This window comes from Eucalyptus grandis, chromosome 2 (assembly GCF_016545825.1).
Source record: "Eucalyptus grandis isolate ANBG69807.140 chromosome 2, ASM1654582v1, whole genome shotgun sequence".
NCBI lineage: Eukaryota > Viridiplantae > Streptophyta > Magnoliopsida > Myrtales > Myrtaceae > Eucalyptus > Eucalyptus grandis.
Window position 1 is genome coordinate 34,374,361 of NC_052613.1, and position 24,960 is coordinate 34,399,320.

At 40.5% G+C, this 24,960-nt stretch overlaps 3 protein-coding genes across 3 annotated transcripts; all 3 read right to left on the minus strand.

Moving 5' to 3' along the window:
* Nucleotides 1-1,025: 1,025 nt before the first annotated feature.
* LOC120290664 (MDIS1-interacting receptor like kinase 2-like) lies at nucleotides 1,026-7,551 on the minus strand. Its single transcript, XM_039307019.1, has 4 exons — nucleotides 7,312-7,551; nucleotides 2,796-2,936; nucleotides 2,357-2,690; nucleotides 1,026-1,165 (listed from the first exon to the last, which is right to left on the minus strand). The coding sequence occupies exons 1-4, from the start codon at nucleotides 7,549-7,551 to the stop codon at nucleotides 1,026-1,028; spliced, it is 855 nt and encodes a 284-aa protein (XP_039162953.1).
* A 9,500-nt stretch (nucleotides 7,552-17,051) lies between these two features.
* Nucleotides 17,052-18,210, minus strand: LOC120290665 (MDIS1-interacting receptor like kinase 2-like). The gene is made up of 2 exons (XM_039307020.1): nucleotides 17,559-18,210; nucleotides 17,052-17,440 (listed from the first exon to the last, which is right to left on the minus strand). Exons 1-2 carry the CDS (start codon nucleotides 18,112-18,114, stop codon nucleotides 17,052-17,054), a joined length of 945 nt encoding a protein of 314 aa, XP_039162954.1. The 5' UTR covers nucleotides 18,115-18,210.
* Nucleotides 18,211-19,325: 1,115 nt separating this feature from the next.
* Nucleotides 19,326-20,804, minus strand: LOC120290666 (probable leucine-rich repeat receptor-like protein kinase At1g35710). The gene has a single exon (XM_039307021.1). The coding sequence runs from the start codon at nucleotides 20,802-20,804 to the stop codon at nucleotides 19,326-19,328; it is 1,479 nt and encodes a 492-aa protein (XP_039162955.1).
* Nucleotides 20,805-24,960: the final 4,156 nt, after the last annotated feature.

Below are 24,960 nucleotides of genomic sequence, written 5' to 3' on the forward strand. Positions count from 1 at the left end.
AGAAAGTACAATCGTGTTTACTGTGCATTTTTTTCCATAAAAGAATTCAAATATACAGAAGCTAACTAGGAATGCATCAATATGTATATTTGGCGGAAGTGAGTGACCATCACTAGCGTTAGACTAATCTGTCGCGACCAGTGGAGTGTTCACGTCATTCTACTACCAAAACACGGTGGTGTGGAACTGAGTTTCCTATGGAAAAACTGTGGGACTTCTAATTTTAAGCTGCTTGTTGCCTATTTGTTTTTTCTTCTTGCGATGTGTAAACCCTTTTGAGTTGCATTTGGTAACCTGCACATGCAGCTGATCAGTATACAAGTCATCCTCCCCAGCATTTGAGGCCATCGCAAGTCTTGGATAAGATAACTTGAAGACCGACCTCAAAAGGATGGTTAGGCAAACTCTAACCTATCCAATAAATTAAATAAATTGAAAACCAGTTCATCTTCTCAGTTTCAAGAAGTGAAATTTCTCAGTTGACGGTGAATTCCATGTCTAGTGAGGTGGCTGCTAAAGCTCATTGTCTTCATTGTCAATAGTTTTCTGACATCGAAGGTCATAATTTTGTCATTAAGATCTGCTCTCTTTCCCTTCAGCTGCTGATGTCATATATTCCGTTCAATTCTTCTGCATCAAGAAACTTGTTAACTGGACAATGGAAGGGAGTAAACTATATGCACCATATAATACATGCTATTGCCTGAGAACCCCTCACTCTGGGCTTCACAATGCAACCTGTTAAATAATGAACAACTAAAGAAGTAAGAAAAGGATTTTGGAGAATAGCGCCATGAATCTTGATTCAAGCTTCCACTTGAGGTACCAGCAGTCGCGTAGCTATTATGACATTGTCATCTGTTCTCACTGATTGGTGTTATCAATGAAGCTTCATTGTCAGCTGTGTAGTCCGTAGCCATTCTTATGAATTATCATGTCAGAATGCAGTGTCATAGATGATTGATAGTTACTGGTCTAGAGATATTAAAAAAGGCTCTTCGTTTCCTTGCTCAAGTTATTTGATGTCAGTAATCGACTCTGATCAAAGATTGAGCAGGGGGAAGAACAATGCCCGGAGACTGAACAGGAGCATCGTCCAGTGTGGCTCCAACAATGTCATCCACATCATCGTATTTGCATTGATTTGTATATTCTTGGTTTGCATCTAATACAAAATCTCTGGACAACGAGTAGTCAGCGGTCAACACTTTGTTAGACGTATTCTCTGGAGATTACGCTAGATGGAACTGTACTGGACATCCCTTTTTTCCCTTGCCGAAACCATGGAACTTCTGATTGCTGATTTGAGCTTTGTCTAACGTACAGGCCAGATGTCATTTTTAACTCTTATGGCTATGTTAGGTCATGCGTTTTTATGCCCCGTCACATCAACTACCTCATGGGAAGCATTGATTTGGAGATATCGGCTCTTCGAAGTTGTGCAAAGGGTCGCGTGAACACGAGTCTAATGATCGAAACATCTTTGGAACGATCGCTTTGAATCTGGCATGAGCATAAATTACTACTGAAAGCTTCCAGATCCGCGAATCCATTGAAGAAACATCATAGGTCTTGAACTTTGGTCAATCACATGCCGAATTGATTTGGAATATTATAATAGTTTGACATGCCTTATCAGGACCTTGTCATTTCTTAAGCCAATCTTAAGGGTCGGATGAAGCCGCAACGATCCATTTTATCTGGGTTAAAATTACAAAATGCAAACATGCAGTTGTTTTCAGGTAGTTAATTAATCCTTGGGAAAAAAAGTGATACAGTGCATATCATCCTTGTAAGAGAAATAAAAGAGAGAACTACTTACACAAGCTGCTATAGAAAGACCAAAATGTCAATAAGAGAAGCATCGGGGATCAACTAACTCTTTCAATTTTATATTGTCCCACGGGTCTATCATGATCGACCTTTGTGCCGATATCTCTTGAGACATCGATGCATGCTTGGACGATGCTCCGGTTTTGCACTCAGGCATGTAAATGCCATCATTACAATGAAAGCCACTTGACCTAGTGTGTCACCATCTGGGTATGGAATTCTTTGATGAACTTGTTTCAGGAGCCAATATGAAGCTGTTGAATTGCTTGATGATGAAGAAGCTGAGGATACGAGAGACAATATGAGACTGCCTGAATGTCTACCCATGATTACTTTCAATATCACCGCTCCAAAGCTATAAACATCACATTTCTCCTTCACCTCGATTGTGTATGCGAGCTTTGCAAAGGGAAAACAACATATATATATATATATTCTATTTCTTATTAATTCTATCTTTTTTTTGGCCAAAATCTTAATAAGGCAATTTAATTGACTGTTTTTATTGAAGAAACCAACTTACCTGGAGTTGCATATCCAAAAGTGCTTGCAAAGGAACTCCAATCGGATGAATAAGGTTCTAGAACCTTAGCCGTGACAAAATAAGACATGTGAGCTTTGTATTCTTCATCCAGTAAAATGTTCTTGCTCGACACGTCTTGATGAATTATAGGAGGAGAGCATTCATGGTGCATGTAGGACAAAGCATAAGCCACACCTTTAACAACATTCACTCTTTTATTCCAGTCAAATGTTGCTATCCTCTCTTCACTATTCAATACATTTTTCAAGCTGCCACATTCCAAGAACTCATACACCAAAAATGAATGTCGAGAACTCCAACAAAAGTCATAGAACTAGATAATATTCCGATGTCAAGCTTTAGTTAGAGCATGAATCTCCCTTTCAAATGCTTTTTGACTAGCGATTTTGACTTCCATTGCTTCCTTAAATTTCTTTACCGCAACAGTCTCACCTGTTTGCAACTGGGCCTTGTAAACACTTCCATGTCCTCTCACACCGATGCAATATTTGGCATCAAACTCCTCCGTGGCTTCAATAATGCTCTTATAGACCGCATTTCCATCAAAGCTTAATATTGGCTACAAGTTTTCATTGCTTCCATTGTTTCAACTAGTCTCTGTTTTCCTTAATCTTCAGCATACTATACTTGAAGTTCCCACATCAAGAAGTAACGAAAGTAGGCAACCTAAAGTAGGAATCAAAATTAGCAGCAACTTTTTGTTTTTGTTCTTGCCTTTGGATGTTATTGCTGTACAAGGGTTTAGACTAGCAATAACTCCACACAATCTTTTGTTCCCTCTCACAACTTCAATTGTAGCATTATGAAAGGCAATAATGTATGGTAAAGGATCCTCTAACTCATTGTATGATATGTCGATGGATGTCAAGCTTACCATATCACCAAAGGTTGATTCAATTAAATCTGAAAGCTGAATACGTGAGAGATTCAATAGTTCCAATCTATATAGTTGTTGAAGTTGTTTGGGTATTACTCTCGTAAGCAAATTTTGACTTAGATCGAGAATTTGAAGAGACCATAGATCGCCGATCTCCATAGGAATACTGTTTTCAAGATTATTTCCGTTTAACTCAAGAACTGAAGGTTGGAGCACTCCTCAATTTCTGTACGAATTGAGCCAGTCAAATTGTTTCTTGCAATTTTGAGTTTCTGCAGGTTGAGCTAGTCAAGTTGTTTCCTGCAATTTCGAGTTTCTGCAGATTGGGCAACGCTCCAAGTTCTTGAGGGATGTGGCCTTCAAGACGGTTGCAGTCTAATGAAAGCTCTAGTAGCTACTTCATTTTTCCTAGGCCTTTAGGAATTTCCCCAACAATAACATTCGAAGAGAGGACAAGTTTGTGCAATTGATTCATATTTCCAAGTTGAGGTGGTATGGTTTCGGAGATTTTATTGTTGGAGATTAGCAAGCTCTTTAAATTTCTACGTTCAACCAATGTTGGTGGGAGCACACCGTAAAATTCATTGTTGCTTAACTCAAGGTAATCCAAGTTAGGGTACACACCTAGCGCATCGGTTAGGTTTTCCTAGAGCAAGTTGTTTTGGAACCTAAGTCTATACAAACTTGAACAATTTTTCAGGGTTCTTGGGATAGTCCCAATGAAGTGATTGTTAAAAGCACTAGAATTTACAAGAGTTTGGCTACTGCATATTTGTTGTGGCAATTGGCCAACAAAGTCGTTATTAGATAACTGTAGGAGTGCGAGGAATGTGAGATTATTTATCCCAGTGCGAAGAAAGCCCCCCAGATTATTCACACGTAGGCTTAGCTGAATGAGCTTGCTTAAGTTTCCTATGCTGGAAGGAATAGAGCCAGAGATATTGTTCTCATCGAGGAGTACGGCAGCCAAATTTCCCAACTTTCCTATTGAATCAGCTATAGAGCCATTGAAGTTATTCTCGGAGAGAATGAGTGTCAAGAGAGATGTAAGGTTTCCAATTTCTTGAGGGATAGGACCATAAAGCTTATTACTTGAAAACTCGAGAACTTGTAAAGATCACAATGACCCGAGTTGAGTTGGAATGTTTCCTGAGAGATTATTTCGAGACAAGTCCAGATGAGCAAGCTTGGCAAGATTAGCCGTGCTTGGAGGGATGTTTCCAAAGAGTGAGTTGTTGGCAAGCTTTAGAGCGACCAAGTTAGGTAACCGGGAGAAATTGAGATGATGAAGCGTACCGTGTATGGCAGAATTTGAAAGGTTCAAGCTCACGATGCTGCCGAGAGGATCACAATCGATTCCATGCCACGAACAAGGGTTGCTTCCATTCCATGAAGACAAAGCGCAGTGGCTCTGGCTGTCTAGCGTAGACTTCCAAGTTAGGAGTGCCTCCAGTTTCTCATTTACCGTTTGTTTACTAGCACCAGCAAGGGCCACCAGAGAAGAGCTTCGAGATGAAGCAAGACGAGGCATTTCTTGCGTGAGCATGAGGAGGACACATGTGAAATCCTAATTTTCAAGTCTGATTTCGATGAGATGAAATGGGCTTTTTATCGACGTGCCTATAGCATTTTTTTCTAAGTTGGCCACTCACGAGTTAACTAGCCTATCATGTAAAGCCGTTAAGGAATCTAAACACAATGGACTTGAGAATTCGACCAGGAATTGACTGCTCGACCGTGCTAATCTGCAAGGGTCATTACGGCACTGTCAAAAATGACCCTTGCAGATTAGCACGGTCAAAATCGATTAGAAACCGGAGATAGGTCAATTCGATAGAGATATGTGATTAGTACGTGGGTGATTCCACATAATTGCAAAATTTCTATTGAATGGTACTAGACCGATTTTTCTGTGATTTTCGTACCCTGTGTTCGTATTTGAAACCTTGAGATTTTCACGACAACTGAGAGTTGCCAATGTGTCGAAGATGTACGTTGTGGCTCGAAAATAATCGACCACGGGTCAATTGCACTAAAAATTCGTAAAAGTTACCCGGTAGATTAGGATGCGCTAAAATCACGCCAAATTGAAATTAACTGTGAGATTGAACTCGATTTCAGAAATTGAAATTCCTGTCGTGTCACGATTCATTTTAGGAACGTCAACTCATCCTTCGAAGAATTTTCGATGATTCCAAGATTTTTACGGAAAATCAATTTGGATGATTTGGAAAACAAATGAAAATTCGGATGGGCCAAGTCGAATTTGGGCTTCCAAACCAAGCTACTTGGTGACAGGAAACTATGGAAATTGTACGGGCTTTTTCTTCAACGAAATTAGACCTCAAATTGGAGAATTTGTGAAGAAATTGAAGCCCCAAAGTTGTGAAATTCGAAATTAAGCATGGGGCTGCAAAATGGGACTTCAAATTGGATTATTTATGGAAATTCTAAGCAAGAAAGTAATTGGGGACATTGTGATATGCATGAAGACTAAGGGGGACCAAGCATTTATGAAATTGGATAAGTTGTTTGACTTTTGCCTCTTTTCCCCTAGCTTCTCTCACACACTTCCCTCTTTCCTTCTATCTGTCAAGCCTATCTCTTCCCTGACCCCTCTATTCTATCTCTTCTTCCTTTCATTTGTTTTTTTGCTTGAGCCCTCCTTGGACGAACCCCTACAGTGCCCACGTATCCTGCTAGCCTCACAGATCCAGCCACATCTCCACCGTTCCTGTGACATCCTGAATTTTTCAACTTGTTTTCTACTGAATTAGTCGGGCATTTCGTTGATGTGTTTATAGGGCTATTTTCAAAGTCGATCACTCTTGAGATAACTAGACTGTCTGGGTAAGTAATTAACAAATTTTAAGGCAATAAACTTGAGAATTCAATCAAGAATCGACTTCTCGACCATGCTTATCTTTAGAGGCCATTGCGGCATAGTTAAAAATCGATTTAAGATCAGAGATAGATCTATTCGACTGAGATGTGTGGCCGATCGTGGGTGACTCCACTAAATTGGAAAATTCTCATCAACCGACACTAATATGATTTTACTGTCGTTTTGGTACTCTGTGTCCGTAGTTGAATTCTCGAGATTTTCATGATAATCGAGAGTCGCCATTGAGCCGAATGGGTTCATAGTGGTTCGAAGAAAATGGACCACAGGTCATTTGCCTTAAAAATGTTCTGAAAACTACCCGGTAGCCTAGGTCACGCTAAAAACACGCCAAATGGAAATTAACCACCAATTCAAGTCCAATTTCAGAAATTAGAGATTCTGTCATGTCACAATAAATTCTAACATCCACGACTCGTCTCGAGAAGATTTTTTCGACAACCGACACTTTTGGGAAAAAGTGGGTTCATGGCCGTTTCGTTCTCGTTAAAGCCGAGATTAATTTCGATAGTGAGGCGAGAAGCATGAGGGATTCTTGGATGAGGAAAATAATCAATTTGATATTTGAGACATCAATTGATTTTTGTGAGAGTTAATTGAGAGAAAATCAAGAGGGAAATTGGATGTAGAATCGCAACTGAGGACCAAGTACACTAAATTGAAATTTCTTTTGGGAATCTATTAACTTATTTGAAAGCTAGTGGGATAAGAATTTTCTATTTGAAGAAATTCTTTTCTTTTAATTTTCTTCCCTCTTCTTTTTCCTTTTTCCTTTTCGGTCCAAACACCCTTTTCTTTTCCCCCAACCCCACTTGGCCGACTCTCTCTCTCTCTCTTTCTCCTTCTCTCTTTTTTCCCTCATGCGGAATCCTCCATCGACCGCCTTGCCGGTTCCAATTTTGCTTCTCTCTCTCTCCTTTTTACTTTTGACTTTTCAAACACTTATCTCTTCTCTCTTTTATCTCTTCTTCTCACTCTCTCGACACTCTCTCTCTCTCTCTCTCAGTACTCTCTCTCTCCTTTGGTTCGAGCAAGCCGGCCGAGACGAGCGTAAGGCAGCCGACCGCCGCCGCCCGAAGGAGCCGCAGCCACATCGGACCGTCGTCTGCTCCACCGCACGCCGCCGTTCCGCCGTCCGCCACCCCACCGAGCTACCGTCCCTCCCTTCACGCCAATCCAGAGCCGTCCAGCTCCAGTCGCCTCTACCCAGCCCCTATTCGGCCACCACCACAGGCGGCTGCCCGACCACCTCCGGCCACCATTTGGCCTCACCGAAGCTCCCCTCGCCCTCCTCCGGCCTTGCTTCGCCGCCTCAGCCACAGACCAGCCCCGGCCAGCCAAGAACGGCCGCTGGTCAGTGGGTTTCCAGTCCCCTTCGGCTCCCTTTTGGAGCATTTCCGAGCCCCGAACCCGAGACTTGCTTTGGGAAGAATCGATCCTCGTGTCGTCTCCATCGGATTGATATGTTTTGTGCTAAATTCCGGTGAGTAATCTCACTAATCCCTGCTTAGTTTGCTAATTATGATTAGGGGTTGATTAAATTTAATTAAGTGCAATTAGGTGGTTAGATTAGGGTAGATTAGTGATTATTAGACAATTGTGATGCGTATTAGACATTTTAATTGTGCATTTAGCAAGTAGATATAGTCTACTAATTATTGAATGCATCTCGGGATTTTTCCCCACCCTTATCGGGCTCCAATTAGGCAATACGGGCCTAAATTGGATTTTTAATAATTAATTATTAATTTTCGAATTTATTTATTTATTTATTTATTTTTCTGGAAATTCAACCAGAATGGCCGGTGACTGGAATTTCGTGCCGATTGTCGTGGCGTAGTCCATTTATTTAATTGAGCTTCAATTTGTATGGAATTGATTTAAATTGTGAATTTTAGGATATGTTCCTATTGAGTTGATTTTATTATTTGATTGAGAAATAATTGGGTATCGATGGTAGATTGGTGAACTATAGAGAGAGGTGTTGTTTCATAGTGGAATCACGGTAGAAAGTAAATCACCTGGAGAAGGGTACATGGCTTGGTGATTAAGTATTGGCATCTAAAAGGGCACGTGGCTCGATGATCTGATGCGTCACTTTGGCGAACTAGTGCCTTAGAGAATGCACGTGGGCCCGACGTTCCGGAATGGTATCTAAAAGGACACGTGGCTCAGTGATCTGATGCGTCACTTTAGCGAACTAGTGCTTTAAAGAATGCACGTGGGTCCAGTATTCGGGAATGACATCTAAAAGGACACGTGGCTTGGTGATCTAATGCGTCACTTTGGCGAACTAGTGCCTTAGAGAATGCACGTGGGTCTAGTATTCGAGAATGGCATCTAAAAGGACACGTGGCTCGGTGATCTGATGTGTCACTTTGGTGAACTAGTACCTTAGAGAATGCACGTGGGTCCAGTATTCGAGAATGGCATCTAAAAGGGCACGTGGCTCGGTGACTTGATTTGTCACTTTGGTGAAGAGGTCGCCTTAAATAATGCATGTGGGCCCAAGGTTTGAGGCACGTGGCTTGGAGACTTGGTATGTCGTCCTGGAAAATGCACGTGGCCTGACTTCTAGATATTCCTCCGTGGTGAATGATTTGGGTGACATGTAATTGACTGGTTCGATTTGTTTAAGTAAGTGGGTGCCTATTATGAATTGTACTGACTTGCAGGTGGGTTCTGAGGCCAAGGCAAGTCCTTTGACCTGTGCGTGGTTAGGCAGCCCATAGTGTATTAGTTTACTAATCGAGTCTTAGTGGGGTAGAACTTGCTGAGACGTAGTTTCATCTCGATTGTGGAACAACATTTCAGGCTTGTAGTTGGCAACACCACCACCTCCTCCTCCACCTCGTCGTCCCGCTATGCATTTCGGCATTCCACAGGAGGTGACTAAGATAGAAATCCATTACCATATTCACCCTTACCCAGAAAGACTAGAGTACGTCCTTGTTAAGTCAATCGTCTGGGTTGATGTAGGAGAAAACGCTCTGAGGCCCCACCCTTATAGGTCATGGTACCGTGAATACTTTGACGAGTGAAAAGAGGGGCCCATTCCTGAGAACGATGTACCAGTGTACGTTCTGGAAGAAGCTTTCGGGTAGGGTACAGCAGATCACACGGATGGGTTGGTTATTAATGTTCAGGACCTGGCACTTGCAGCTAAAGCCCATACTCATGTGTACTCAATTGACGACAATAACTAGAATGATGAGGGTGGTGAGATCGAGGGACAGGAGGTGGAAGGACAGGAGGAGAACGAAGACTGGGGTGCAGCAGAAGAGGTACCTGAAGATGAACCGGCACCTGAAGCCAAGGAGGAGCCTGAAGGAGAAGATGAGGAGCCTGAGGAAGAGGAGAGCGAATCAGGGGAGTCGGAAGAGAATCAAGATGATCCGGAGTATGACCCAGATGAGGATTGAGATCACATCTCTTTTGTGAACCCTATGTTTATGGGTAGATAGAGTGAGACTTTGAAGTTATGAATAGTTTGAGAAGTACTCTATTTAATGCCATGTATAAAGGTTTGGTTGTGGTTTTTCAATATGAAAAATATGGCCTGCTTTTCTATCCCATTGTTTTATTGTCTTGGGAATTATAACTGCTTCCGCATGTGCTTAATAAATGAAAGGGTCGGCAATACTTAGTCTTAGGATATCGCATTATAAAATCGACCAAGTAGAAGGATGTATGCGTGCCTGAGGATCGGGGTGTGATAGTTCCTCACGCCAATCTGTTGCCACACGTTCGAGCCTCCATCTCCTTTGGTCAACGCCCAGCAACGAAGACCACAGCTCCTCTTCTCCACGAAACCCACGTCCTCCACCAACCTTTGTCCCCTCTGCCACCGAAGCACCATTTCTCTTCTCCTTCGCACGCCCGATCAACCCCTCGCCCATGAAGCCCTATCGTTGACACTTGCCGCTTCATTTCCCCTCTCATGCTGCCATGTTTGAAGCCCCCAGCATCAACCCCATGAGCTCCCCCCGGCGCTAGCCACCTCATTGAGCCTGCAGCTCGTGTTTTCCCGTGCATCAAAGCAGCCTTCATTGATCCTTGCTACTTCCTTGTTTCGCCCAGCTCGCTCGTGTAGCCGAGCCCACGAAGTCAACAACTTTGTCATCTAGCGCAGTCCAGTTGAAGTCACGCCTGCAGCAGCTCAGCCCAACATTCAACCCATCTTCAATCTGCAAGCCCAGCCCATTTGAAGCCCGCAAGTTCGGCCAGGTCCAGCCCGTCTTTAGCTTGTGAGCTTCAGCCCACAAATTTAGCCAAGCCCAGCAATTTTGCTTTGGGCTTGCGAGGCTTTTTGAGCCCACCCAAGCCTTTGTTGGCGTCACCAAAAGTTCAAGTTTCGGCTGCCATCACGGTGAACTAGTTTTCGTGTTAAACCGATGAGTTTATACACTAAACTCTACTTAGTAGGCTAATGACGTTTAAGGGGTGTTTAGTTTAAATTAATTATGGATTAGGTGGTTAGTTAGATTAGATTAGTAATTTAATTAGTTAAATTATGCATGTTAGGTAGTTAGATTAGATTAATTAAGGCCTAGATAAGTCGTATTATTTATCTAGATTGGTTCGGGAATTTTCCGGGCCCGTTTCGGTATTTAATTTAGCAATTCTGGCCTAGGTTAACAATTTTAGTATTTAAATCGAATTATTTAATTAATTTTGGTAATTATTTAATTATTAAATATTTCCAGAAATTAGACCGGAATAGCCGGTGACCGGAATTTTGTGTTGATTGCAATGATATGGTTAATTTCTCCAATTAAGTGTTAATTTGTGCAAATTGAGTCGATTAGAATTTTGAGTATTTAATTCCAAAATCTATGAATTTCGATATTTATTTAGAAAATCCCGGGTGTTGGATTTCAACACCGAAAATGGTTTTATATACTATATAAAACAATGGGATTTTAAATTGGAAGATATCAATTTTTTTGGGTCGAGTTGACCGTATACCCACACACAACTAATTTACCGTGTATTTCTAATATGAAGAAAATAGGCCAGGTTCACCATTTTAAATGAGGCATTTGAGTGTAGTGCATGGTGTCCTAGGCCGAAATTGAATGATCGTGTGTTGGTAAAGAGAACCTGTCTCGGGCTGTTAAGCTGGATGTTACCCCTATATGGGATGCCCCTGGACAACGGATGCGGATTGCAATAGATTCTGGACCCATGCACTTTCGGGAATGCCATCGATGTAGTGACGAAGCCGTGCTCAATGGGGTGAGACAACATCTGGCTATGCCAGAAGACCACCAAACAGAGAATAAGCTATGCTATAAGCCGAGATCAAAATTAGGAACGCATGATTAATTGAATTGAATGTGCCGGATTATGTGACAAAATTGTGTAGCATGGTATGGGACGTGTCATAACAATTTGGCCCTATAATCAGGACCCCTTGTGCTTACTTGAAATTTGAGTGTGGCATTCTAGTTAAATGAACTTGGTTGTTGCTCATGCTTTCATGTTGTCTGTGATATGAATTGTACTGACCTGGAGGGAGGATCTGAGACAAGATAAGTTTCTGTAATTGTGTGATTGTGTCGCTAGGACACTTCTAGGCGTATTACCCTTCTAATCGGGGTTTAGAGCATGAACTCGCTGAGATTTATATCTCACTCCATCGTGGACTTAAATTTTCAGGACCATAGGGTGGAGGACTTGGAGCTGAGCTAAGGTGACCTGAAGTGTAAGTCTGATAGTACAGCTTCTTTTTTAGAGTCAATCTTTTGGAATCTTTTGGGTATAGACTTTTGTACATGACTCAGTATGTTTATAAAATAATGTTTGTTTGTGACTGTGTTGTCCTGCTTTTCTATCCCGAGATGGATACTGTCAGGTGATTTGTTGTTCGCTTCCGCATGTGTAATAAAATGAAAAGGGTCGGCAACTTGTCCTGGGAAGTCGCAAAATTTTATCGACCATGGAGGAATGGGCACACGCTCGAGGATCGGGGCGTGACAACACGAGCGAGGAACAACATGGAGGGTTGTTTCTAAGATGAGGCCATGACAGGTCGTTTAGGTTATTTGGGGTAGGCTTTTCTTTGTTTCTTGCATGAGCATGAGTACAACCGAGACGTAGTTAAAGAAGAAAATTGGGACCATCAAGTCAACAACCAAGTCTATAATCTTGCCGACGTACCCTCCTCGTTACGAAGGGCTTCCATTCCTCTAGAAAAACTCGAAACATCCCAATGCCCATGTCGGATTGACTCGAGAGATAATTCTCACACCTATAAATGCTCACCGCCTGTTCTGGTCACTAGAAGTGCTCCCACTTGTATCGGGCCAAGCCCTACGTTTTTCGCTAGTGATTGTCAGGAAATTCAAATTTATGTTTTCTCAAGGTTGCAGAATTTTCATTTGGACAGTTGGACTTTAACGTGGAATTGAAAGGTGAAGCGTGAAATCAGGGAAGACGAAACTGGAGGTTTTCTTGTTGGTTTCCGCGTGGAGGATAATCCAGTCTCCCCTCAATATATCTCAGTCTTCCTTCCCTCTCGTTTACGTAATTGGACTTATCAAAACCACAATCAACGGCGAAGGAGAATACGCTCAATAGTGCAGAGTAGTCACATCACGACTTGTTTTGCGAACTTCCAAAGGCTTGTTGGTCGTTTGCAACTTGACGTCAATGGAGGAAATGTCTGGCAGTGGGGTAGGGCTTGAACTTTGAAGGGAAAGAAAGAAAGGAAGTAGGAAAAAAATGCGAAGGACAAAATACTATCTATTCAACTTACTTATTTATACGGAATTTAAATCTGCCGCCCGTCTTTCAGCAATCTCTAATGAAGAGGAAATTCTCTTTGACCAATCTCCGGTTGGTGTTGTGTACATGTAGGCAATATCTAATTAAACTCAGGTTCTTCAAACATATAAGAAAATGTAATCGAAAAAATTGTAGCATACCCGGGTCCACACCCTCTCCACTCCATCTTTCCCCCTCGCCGTCTCCACAATGTTGCTGCCGCATCGTAACCGCGGAGCCACTGTTCTCTGCAAGCTCCAATTCTCCTCTGGTGGCTCGGCCTTCAAATTGAGATAATAGGGTGGTCAACCCACCTGGTCTGGACACCACAATCTCATATCTAGGTTGACCAAATATGGTACTCCTTCGGTGACTCAACTTCACATTGAGATCAATCTGAGGTTATCGATGTTCGGGATAAGAGGATCAATAGTGAAGTAGAAGCGATGAAGACATTGACAGTATGGTGAGCTAGCGATGGCGGCGGTGGCCGAGGAAGGTGCAGTGGCATGGAGGGATTGGCATCGGCAGGAGACTTTCGGAGAAAGAGAGAGCGTGTTCTTTTTTTCTTTTTCTTTTTAATAATGAAAAATTTAACACGTTGACGACAGTGTGAAGAGAATTTTCTATAAGCAACCCTATTTACCCTCGATTCGATGGTTAGTGAAAATGAGTAGTTACAAACTTCAAATCAAAGAATAAATAAGGCTGATTGTGGAAAGGTTTTTTGCGCTAATGGTGTACTTTGTAGTTGCTCTTTTCCTGACGAGACTCTTGTTTCTGAGTGCGTAAGAGGTAGCTACACCTAAAAAATTACAAAAGTACTGATAAGAGTTTGGGAGGAGGAAAAATTTCTTTCGATCAAAGGAGAAAAATATGGCTTTTTCCCCTCTTTCGGCAAAGGACTTTTTTTCCCCCGCCAGTATTGTCGATCCCTCCAGTCTCATTGCTTATTTATTGATACCATAAACTCCAGGTATTCCAAATTCATTATATACTAACAAGATATTCGTGCGTTACACGATCTAAGACTATTCACTGATTTGCTCGTATACACTTTTTATCATCATATGATATTCATTTATTCACAAAACATGTTCTATTAACACTTTTTGATGATGGATAACGTTCCTATTGAAAATTTATCACAAAATTAAATATATACTAAAATTATATATGATTATGCATGTTAATTACTGTGGCTATTATGCATGTAGTCTTACTTATTTTTAAAGATGTTAATACAAAAAACCAAAATTAGTATACCTGTAACAAATTTACCTTCCATTAGTTTTCATTAAATTTCATTATCAAATTGTTGAGTTGAATGAGTGACAAGGTACCAATTTGGTAAGATCAGTTTGTGATTTTTCGTGACATTAATCCAATTTAATGGAAACTAATAGAGGGTAAATTTGTCACAAATGTATTAGTTTGGGGTTTTTAGTTGTCATAAAATTAGTTTGAGGCAAATTTGTCATTGATGTACTAATTTGTGGTTGGAGGTAAATTTGTCGTAATGTACCAGTTTGAGATTTTTCATAGTATTAACCATTTTTAATATACGAAACATTGTCTAATATAGTAGAGATATATATGTTTTCCTGTATAAAATACGGAAAATATTGCTTAGATCGAGCACCAGAGGTTACCGGGGAGTAGAAATTGTCTTTCAAATTCGTAAGTCTTTGTTAACACTTCTTGTCCACGTTCCCCATGTTACCTGGCTTTGGCTTTCCCTTAGATGAGACTTTTCTGCGCTTTTTCTTGTCTGTCTGTTCTGATTGTTTCCTTGGGAGAGATCAATAACAATCACTTTTTCTCTAGTATGGAGTTATTTAGGGAGCTACCATTACTTTTGTGCAGATAGCCCTGGAAATAGACAAAGAGGCGCAGTTCCAGAATGATATCCTCCATCAGCTGGCATACAGTTTACTTTGAACCTATGGCCATCGTTTAACGTTTCTTGCTTGAAATCTTTCTGTCGGGCTATTATTAGTTTTTCTGAGAAATCATATTTTAGTAGGATAAATTGCTGAATAATGTCGTCTCTTCTGCACGCTTAAGTTCTTCTATAGTGCAGAAATGAAACAGGCGGAGATACTTTTAATCATGGTTGTGTAATTGCCCTGTAATCACATTTCCCAGCAACAGCAGGTCAGACAAGGTTATGTCTGTATTATTAAGAGATTGATATGAAAAGAAGGGCAAATCTTTCATATTCTCTTTGATCCACCCTTTTAAGAAAGTATAATCATGTTTACTATGCATTTTCTTTTGATTTAAAATTTAAATATACAGAAGCCAAATGGGAGTGCATCAATATGTGTATTTGGCATAACTGAGCGACCACCATTGGTATTAAACTTATCTCTCACAACAAATGGAGCGTCCGTGTGATTCTATTGCTAAAACACGATGGTTTGAGATTGAGTTTCCTTATGGAAAAACTGTGGGACTTCTAGTTTAAGCTGCTTGTTGCCTAATTGTGTATTCTTCATGCGAATGTGGAAAACATTTTGAGCTGCATTTGGTAACCTGCATATGCAGCTGAATAGTATAAATGTTATCCTCCTCGACATTTAAGGGCATTTCAAGTCTTGGATAGGACAACCGTGAAGACCGACCTCAAAAGGGTGGTTAGTGTAACGCTTATCTATCCAATAAATTAAAAAAGTAAAAACGTGTCTTCTCACTTTTTCAATAAGTGAAATTTCCCAACGCAATTTCAATTGACGGTGAATTCCATATCCAGTGAGGTGGTTGGTGACGGTCATTGTCTTCATTGACAATATTTTTCTGATGCTGAAGGTCATAAGTTTATCATTTGTCTCTGCTCTCTTTCCCTCTCTCTGCTGATGACATATATCTATCCACTGGTTCTGCTTCGAGAAACTTGTTAACTGGATAATTGAAGTGAGTAAATTATATGTGCCATATAATACATGCTAATGCCTAAAATCCCCCTCACCTTGGGCTTGACAATGCAGCACCGTTAAAGAATGAACAACTAAAGAAGTAAGACAAGGGTTTGTGAGAATAGCATCATGCCTGATTCAAGTTTCCGCTTGAGGTACCAGCAGTCGCCAAGCTATTATGCCATTATTATCTGTTCTCAATGATTGGTGTTATCAATGAAGCTTCATTGTTAGCTTTAGCGTGTAGCCGTTCTTATAGGTTATATTGTCAGATTGCAGTGTCATAGATGATTGATAGTTGCCGGTTTAGAGATATTGAAAAAGGCCCTTCGTTTCCTTGCTCAAGTTAGTTGATGTCTCGCGGCAGCTGACTCTGATCAAAGCTCGAGCAGGGGTGAAGAACAATGTCATGAGACTGAACAAGAGCATCATCCAGTGTGGCTCAAACAATGTCATCCGTGTCATCGCATTCCTATTGATTTGTATCTTCTTGGCCAACATCTAATACAAAATCTCTGGACAACAAGGAGTCGGCAGTTTGCTTCAACACTTTGTTAGACGTACTCCCTAGGTTTCAGTAGGGATCACTCTAGATGGAATTGTGCAGGCACAGGATATCCCTTTTTTTTCTTTGGTTGAACCATGGAACTTCCGATTGCTGGTTTGAGCTCTGTCTGCTGTACAGGCCAGATGTCATTTTTAAGACTCATACGACTACGTTAGGTCATGCATTGTTATGCCTCGTCACATCAAGTGCCTCTCAGGATGCACTGACTTCAAGATGTTGTTTCTTCAAAGTTTTGCGAAGGGTCGCATGAACACGAGTCTAACGATCGATACCTCCTTGTAATGATCGCTTTGGATCTAGCATGAGTATAAATTACTACCGAAAGTTTCCAGATCCACGAATCCATTGAAGAAACATCATGGGTATTGAACTTTTAGTTAATCACATGCTGAGTTGATTCAGAATACTATAATAGTTTTACATGCCATATCATAACCTTGTCACTTCTTAAGCCGATATTAAGGGTCAGACACAACCGTAACGATCCATTTTATCTAGGTTAAAATTACAAAATGCAAATATGCAGCTGTTTTCAAGTAGTTAAAAAATCAGTGGGAAAATAAGTGATACAGTGCATATCATCCTTGTAAGAGAAATAAAAGAGAGCTAGTTACGCAAGCTGCTACAAAAAGGCCAAAATGTTAATAAGGGAAGCATCCGGGATCAACTAGCTCTTCCAATTTTATGTCTCCCGACGCGCCTATCACGATCGACCTATGTGCTGATATCTCTTGTGACACTTGTTGCATGCTTGGACGATGCTCCGGTTTTGCACTCAAGCATGTAAGTGCCATCTTTACGATGAAAGCCACTTCACCTAGCGTGTCACCGTGTGGGTATGGAATTCTTTGATCTAGAGCTTGTTTTAGGTGCCAACATGAAGCTGTTGAATTGCTTGATGATGAAGAAGCTGAGGATGCAAGAGATGATATGAGATTGCCTGGATGTCTACCCATGATTACTTCTAATATCACCACTCCGAAGCTATAAACATCACATTTCTCCTTCACCTCCATTGTGTATGCGAGCTCTGCAGAGGGAAAACAACATTTTTTTTTCTAATTCTTATTAATGCTATCTTTTTTTTTTTTGCCAAAATCTTAGTAACGTTATTTAATTAATTGTTTTTATTAAAGAAACCAACTTACCTGGAGCTACATATCCAAAGGTGCCTGCAAAGGAAGTCCAATTAGATGAGTAAGGTCGCAGAACCTTAGCTGTGCCAAAATCAGAGACGTGAGCTTCATATTCTTCATCCATTAAAATGTTCTTGCTTGACAAGTCTCGATGAACTATAGGAGGAGAGCATTCATGGTGCATGTAGGACAAAGCATAAGCCACACCTTTAATAACATTCAGTCTCTTTTTCCAGTCAAATGTTGTTATCCTCTCTTCACCGTTCAATATATCCTTCAAGCTCCCTAATTCCAAGAACTCGTAAACCAAAAACGAATGTCGAGAACTCGAGCAAAAGCCATAGAGCTTGATAATATTCCGATGCCGAGCTCTAATTAGAGTATGAATCTCCCTTTCAAATGCTTTTTGACTAGCGATTTCGACTTCCACTGCTTCCTTAAATTTATTGACTGCAACAGTCTCACCTGTTCGCAATTGGGCCTTGTAAACACTCCCATGTCCTCCCACACCGACGCAATATTTGGCATCAAACTCCTCCGTGGCTTCAATAATGCTTTCATAGACCATTTTCCCGTCAAAGCTCAATATTGCCCACAAGTTTTCATTGCTTCCATTGTTCGAACTAGGCTCTGTTTTCCTTAATCTTTGGCATACTATACTTGAGATTCCCACAACAAGAAGCAATGAAAGTAGGCAACCAAAAGTAGGAATCAAAATTAGCAGCAACTTTTTGTTTTTTTTCTTGCCTTTTGACGTTGTTGTACTACATGGTTTGAGAGTAGCAATGACTCCACACAAGCCTTTGTTCCCTCTCACAACTTCAATTGTAGCATTACGAAAGGCTGGAATGTTTGGTAAAGGACCTTCTAACTCATTATATGATATGTCGATGGATGTCAAGCTTACCATATCACCAAAGGTCAAATCGATTGAACCCGAAAGCTGATTGTGTGAGAGATTGAGTATTTCCAATCTGTGCAATTGTGCAAATTGTCTAGGTATTTCTCTCGTCAACAAATTTTGACTCAGATCGAGAACTTGAATAGACCAGAGATTGCCGATCTCCATAGCAATACTCTTATCAAGATTATTCCTGCTTAAATTTAAGAACAAAAGGTTGGAGCACTCCCAAAGTCCAATAGGAATGGAGCCACTCAAGTTGTTTCTTGCAATGTTGAGTTTCTGCATATTGGACAAGGCTCCAAATTCTTGAGGGATGTGGCCTTCAAGAATGTTGTGGTCTAATGAAAGCTCTAGCAGCAACTTCAATTTTCCTAGGTCTTTAGGAATTTTCCCAACTATGTGATTTGAAGAGAGGTCTAGTCTGCGCAATTGATTCATGTTTCCAACTTGAGGTGGTATGGTGCCAGAGATTCTATTGTTGGAGATTGTCAAGCTCATCAAATTTCTATACTCTCCCAATATCGGTGGTAACTCACCGTAAAGTTCATTATTGCTCAACTCAAGGTAAGCCAAGTATGGGTACACATCAAGAGCATCGGTTATACTTCCCTTGAGTGAGTTGTTATGAAGCTCAACTCTATGCAAACTAGAACAATTTCCTAGGCTTCTTGGGATGGGTCCAGTGAAGTGATTATTATCTACAGTAAAATTCACAAGAGCTTGGCTACTGCAGATCTCTTGTGGCAATTGGCCAACAAAGTTGTTACAAGATAGATAAAGGCTAGAGAGGGATGTGAAATTATTCATCTCAGTGGGAAGAAAGCCTGACAAATCGTTGTCGGAAAGGAAAAGCTCAATCAAATTGCTCAATTTACCTATGGATAACTGGATAGGCCCGACAACTCATTGGTGTCAAGCGAAAGATATTGCAAATTGCTCAAGTTGCCTATGGAGGATGGGATGGGACCAGAAAGTTCATTTTCGTAAAGGTCAAGAAGATTCAGATTGCTCAAGTTACCTATGGATGACGGGATAGGGCCCGACAACTCATTGATGTTAAGCCAAAGAGTTTTTAGATTGCTCAAGTTGCCTATGGAGGACGGGATAAGGCCCGACAACTCATTGGTGTTAAGCCGAAGAGTTTTTAGATTGCTCAAGTTGCCTATGGAGGACGGGATAGGGCCCGACAACTCATTGAAGTTAAGCTGAAGAGTTTTTAGATTGCACAAGTTGCCCATGGAGGATGGGATGGGCCCAGAAAGTTTATTTTTGAAAAGGCGAAGAACATTCAAATTGCTCAAGTTACCTATGGATGATGGGATAGGACCCGACAACTTATTCATGCGTAGGGAAACATAATTCAAATTGCTCAATTTACCTATGGATGACGGGATAGGACCTGTTAAATCATTTAATGGCAATCGAAAACATATGAGGGATCTCATTCCTCCAACTTCCAAAGGTATGGGACCAGAAAGTTGGTTTTGATATAAGTAAAAAACTACTAAATTACTCAAATTTCCCAGAGTTTTAGGGATGTAACCATTGAGATAATTGGAAGATAAATCAAGTTCAATGAGAGATCCCAACATTCCTATTTCCTTTGGAATGGCCCCAACAAGTTGATTATTGCAAAGCCGCATCTCTATCAGGCTACTCATGTTTCCTATGGAAGAAGGAACAGGACCGGTGATGCGATTGTTCATTAACTTGAGGTAATTGAGAGACTTGAGCCTTCCTATTTCTCTAGGGATGAAACCAGAAAGATTATTTGCAGAAAGAAATAGGCCGGTCAAGTTGCTCAAGCTACCTATCTCACTGGGAATTGGACCATTGAAATTATTATGCGATAGCTCGAGAACTTGGAGAGATCGCAAGGACCCTAATTGAGTCGGAATGTTTCCCGAAAAGTTATTTTGAGACAAGTCTAGATGAGTAAGCTTGGCAAGAAGAGCCATGCTTGGGGGGATGTTTCCAAAAAGTGAGTTGTTGGCAAGCTTCAGAGTGACTAAGTGGGGCAATAGGGAGAAATTGAGATGACGAAGCGTACCATGTATGGCAAAATCCAAGAGGTTCAGGCTCACAATGCTCCCGGGAGGATCACAATCGATTCCATGCCATGAACAAGGGTTGGTTCCATTCCACGAAGACAAAGTACAGTGACTCTGGCTGTCTAGCTCAGATTTCCATGTTAGGAGTGCCTCCCGTTCCTCATTAGTGGTTTGATTACTAGGACCAGCAAAGGCCACTAGAGAAGGGCTTTGAGATGAAGCAAGACAATGCATTTCTTGCGTGAGCATGAGGAGGACACAAGCAAGGAACAACATGGACGCTTGTTTTTGAGATGAGGCCATGACAGGTTGTTTAGGTTATATAGGGTGGTCTTTTCGTTGTTTCTTGCATGAACATGAGAAGCACAGCCGAGACGTACTTATAGAAGAAAATCAGGGCCATCAAGTCAACAACCATGTCAATAATCTTGGTGACGTGCACTCCTCGTTAAGAAAGTCTTCCATTCGTCTCGAAAACTTGAAACATCCCAATGCCCCATGTCGGATTGACTCGGGAGATAACGTTCACACCTATAAATGGTCACCACCCGTTCTAGTTATTTGAAATACACCCATGTGGATAGGCCAAGCCTCACGTGCCTGGCTAGTGGTTGAGAGAAAATTTCAAGTTATATGTTATCATGGTTGCAGAATTTGCATGTGGACAATGAGACTTTAATGTGGGAATTCAAAGGTAAAGCCTGAAATTAGGGAAGAAAGTGGATTTTTCTTTTCGGTTTTTGCGTGGAGGATAATCTAGTCTGCCTCAAAATAATTTAGTCACCCTTCCCTCTCGTTCTCATCACGTAATTGGACCTATCAAATTAATCGAGCAGGTATACCTTTGTGAAGAAGTGGGATATTGTAATTTATTAGAGAAGATTCTTTTCGTTCGTGAAACATGGCACAATAAAGAAGCTTTGGAGATAGTCAAGATGGTTTACCTCAGGGATAGTGCTTCAACTTTGAAAGGGAAATAAAGTAGGAAAAAAGAAATGCACACACATACAAAAAAAATGAGTGCCCAACACTGGAGTGCCAAAACTTACACGAAGGGACATTTAAGTGCCAAAACTTACACGAAGGGATATTTGAGTGCCAAAAGTTAGGAAATTAACATTCAAGTGCCAAAATAAGAGTAAAATGAATCACTTAAGTGCCAACAGCGAGAAAATTTGGCCAAAATACTGATGTGGCGATTTTTCGGTAAGGCAGCGTAAAACGACGTTGTTTTGCATGCTAATGTGATTAGATAAATACAAAAACGACGTTATTTTACTACTGACGTGAGTAGATAATTAATATAAAAATTAATTAAATTAAATTAAAAACTAAATTTTTATATTAAAAAAAAAAAAAAAGAGGAGGAAGATGGAGATTGTAGGCCGCTAGGGCCGAGCCCTTATTGCCTCGCCATCGCCAAGAAAGGCTAGCGATGGTGGGGAGGATCGCCGGGGTTGCTGCCCCCTTCGGCGATAGGGAGGTGGCGTGAGTGCGAGCCCTCACCTTCTGCATGCTCTTCCTCCTCCTCCCTTTTTTTTAAAAAAATATAAAATTATTATAATTATTATTTAAATATAAATATTATAATTTAATTAATATTTATATTAATTTTTAAAAAAAATAAAAGACAAAATGACGTTGTTTTGATTCTTCGTCACTAACTCAGTTCTTCAGCATACCATGTAGGCGAGTTATATTACTAAAAAATTGCCATATAGGATTTCCACCACTTTCGTCGGACTTGGCACTCAAGTGTCTCATTTTTGAAAAAAAAGTAGCACATAAGTGTCACTTTTGTAACTGTTGGCAATTAAGTGTCTCCTCGTGCCAAGTTTTGGCACTTAATGTGTACTTTTACCCAAAAAAATTATACATAATATGTTACTTATTTAATCGGAAAATCAATTTAGTGGTTTTTTTTTTTTCCCGAACTCTAAATAAAGTGGAAATTCTCTTTGACCAAATAAAATGGCATCATTTTGTACTTGTCTCGTCGAAAAACGTCACATCAGCATTTTGGCTAGAATTTCTCGCTATTGACACTTAACTGATCTATTTTGCTCCGATTTTAGCACTTAAGTGTACTTTTCCAAATTTTTGTCCCCATGCCAAGTTTTGGCACCTGGGGTGCTTGGGACTCAATATTTGGCATCAGACTCTATGGCTTCAATAATGCTCTCACAAACCATTCTTCCATCAAAGCTCAATACTATCCATGGGTTTCATTGCTTCCATCATTTGAACTAGGCTTTGTTTTCCTTAATATTTGGCATACAATTCTTGAAATTCCCACAACAAGAAGCAACTTAAGTAGGAATCAAAATTAGTAGCAACTTTTTGTTTTTGTTTTTGCCTTTTGATGTTGTTGCCGATCTCCATAGGAATATTGTTTTCTAGATTATTCCTGCTTAAATTTAGGAGTAGAAGGTTGGAGCACTCCTCAAGTTCTGTACGAATTGAGCCACTCAAGTTGTTTCTTGCAATATTGAGTTTCTATAGACTAGACAACGCTCCTAGTTCTTGAGAAATGTGGCCTTCAAGACAATTGCAGTCCAATGAAAGCATTGGCAACAACTTCAATTCTCCTATTTTTTAGAAATTTCCAAAAATATCATTTGAAGAGAGGACGGGTCTACGTAATTTTTTGATGTTTCTAAGTTGAGGTTGTATGGTGTTAGAGATCCTATTGTTGGAGATTATCAAGCTGTCAATTTCTACATTCAAACAATGTTGGTGGTAGCATACTGTAAAGTTCATTGTTGCTCAACTCAAAGTAATCCAAGTAAGGGAACACACCAAGAGCAACGGTTATGTTTCCCTTGAGCAAGTTGTTCTAGAGCCTAACTTTATACAAACTTGAACAATTTTTTATGCTCCTTGGGATAGGTCCAGTGAAGTGATTGTTAAAAGTACCGAATTATGCAAGAGCTTGGCTACTGCATATTTCATGTGGCAATTGGCCAACAAAGTCGTTCTTTGATAGCTATAGGTTTGTGAGGAATGTGAGATTATTTATCTCAATGGGAAGAATGCCCCCCGTCCCGAGATTATTCATACATAGAGCCAATCGAGTAAGCTTCTTTAGTTTCCAATCGAGCAAAGTACATAGCAAGTGCCAAAATTTGACACAAGTATGCACTTAAGTGCCAAAAGTTCCAAAAGGTATACATAAGTACCTTTTTTTTTTTTTTTTAATTGGCACACTTAAGTGCCATTCTGGCGGGTAGTCGGAAATCCGACGTGGTATTACTTTAAAAATAAAATTGATCTATCTGACTCACCAGAGTTGCCTACTTAGCAATGAATGTGTAAAATGACGTCGTTGTGCCCCAAAATCGATTTTTAATATAAATATTAATTAAATTAAATTAAAAAATAAATTTATAAAAAAGGAGGAGCGGTAGCAAATCGGTGAGGGCCTCTATGGTCCTCGCCCACTGTTGCCGCTCCATTGTTGCCGACCCTTGCCAACAATGGTGGGAGGCAACAACGAGGATTGTGAAGGTCCACGTCGAAGCTGTGGCTGCCTTTTTTTTTAATTAATATTTTTATTTCTAATTAATTTTGGGGGCTTATAGTGCCATGTGGACTTTTTTAAAAAAAGATTCCATGTGGATAATTTTTTCAAAGAAAGTGCCACATCAATAAAAAAAAGTTAATGGAAAATGTTACATCAACTGTTTGGCCATAATTACTTGCCGTTGTCAGTTAAGTATTTCATTCTTCTCCGATTTTGACACTTAAGAGTACTTTTTGAAACTGAAATGTCTCCCTGTGTCAAGTTTTGGTACTTGCGGTATCTGCACCCACTTTCCAATCTCTTTCTGAATAGAGCCGCTGAGGTTATTCTTGGAGAGATATAGTGACGAAAGAATTTGCATGTGGATGATGGGACTTTAATGTGCGAATTGAAAGGTAAAGCCTGAAATTAGGGAAGAAGAAAACCCTCGTTGGTTTTGGCGTGGAGGATAATCTACTCTACCTAAAAATCGCGTAATTGGACTAAACGAATTAAGAGTCAACGCTAAGGAAAATATACTAAGCAGTCCTGACAAGTCACATCAAGACTTCTTTTAAGATTTTTCAATGACTTGTTGGTCATTTGTAACTCGACGTCGATGGAGGAAAAGTCGAGTGGGTATACTCTAGGATCAGAGCTGCACATAATATTTTCTCCGCCATGAAGAAGTGGCATCTCGTAATTTATTAGAGAAGATTCTTTTCATTCATGAAACACAGCACACTAAAGAAGCTTTGTAGCTAGTCAAAATGGTTTACCTCTGGATGGTGCTGGAACTTTGAAAAGGAAATAAGGTGCTGCAACCCGACCTTGCGCGGCCTCAAGGGAATGGGGTGGAAAGATTGGATTTAGAGGTACTTGATTACGGAAGCTCTCTCACAGTTTTTATCCATGGAGGTGTCATCATTTCATCTCCCATGCGAACCTCTTGTGAGT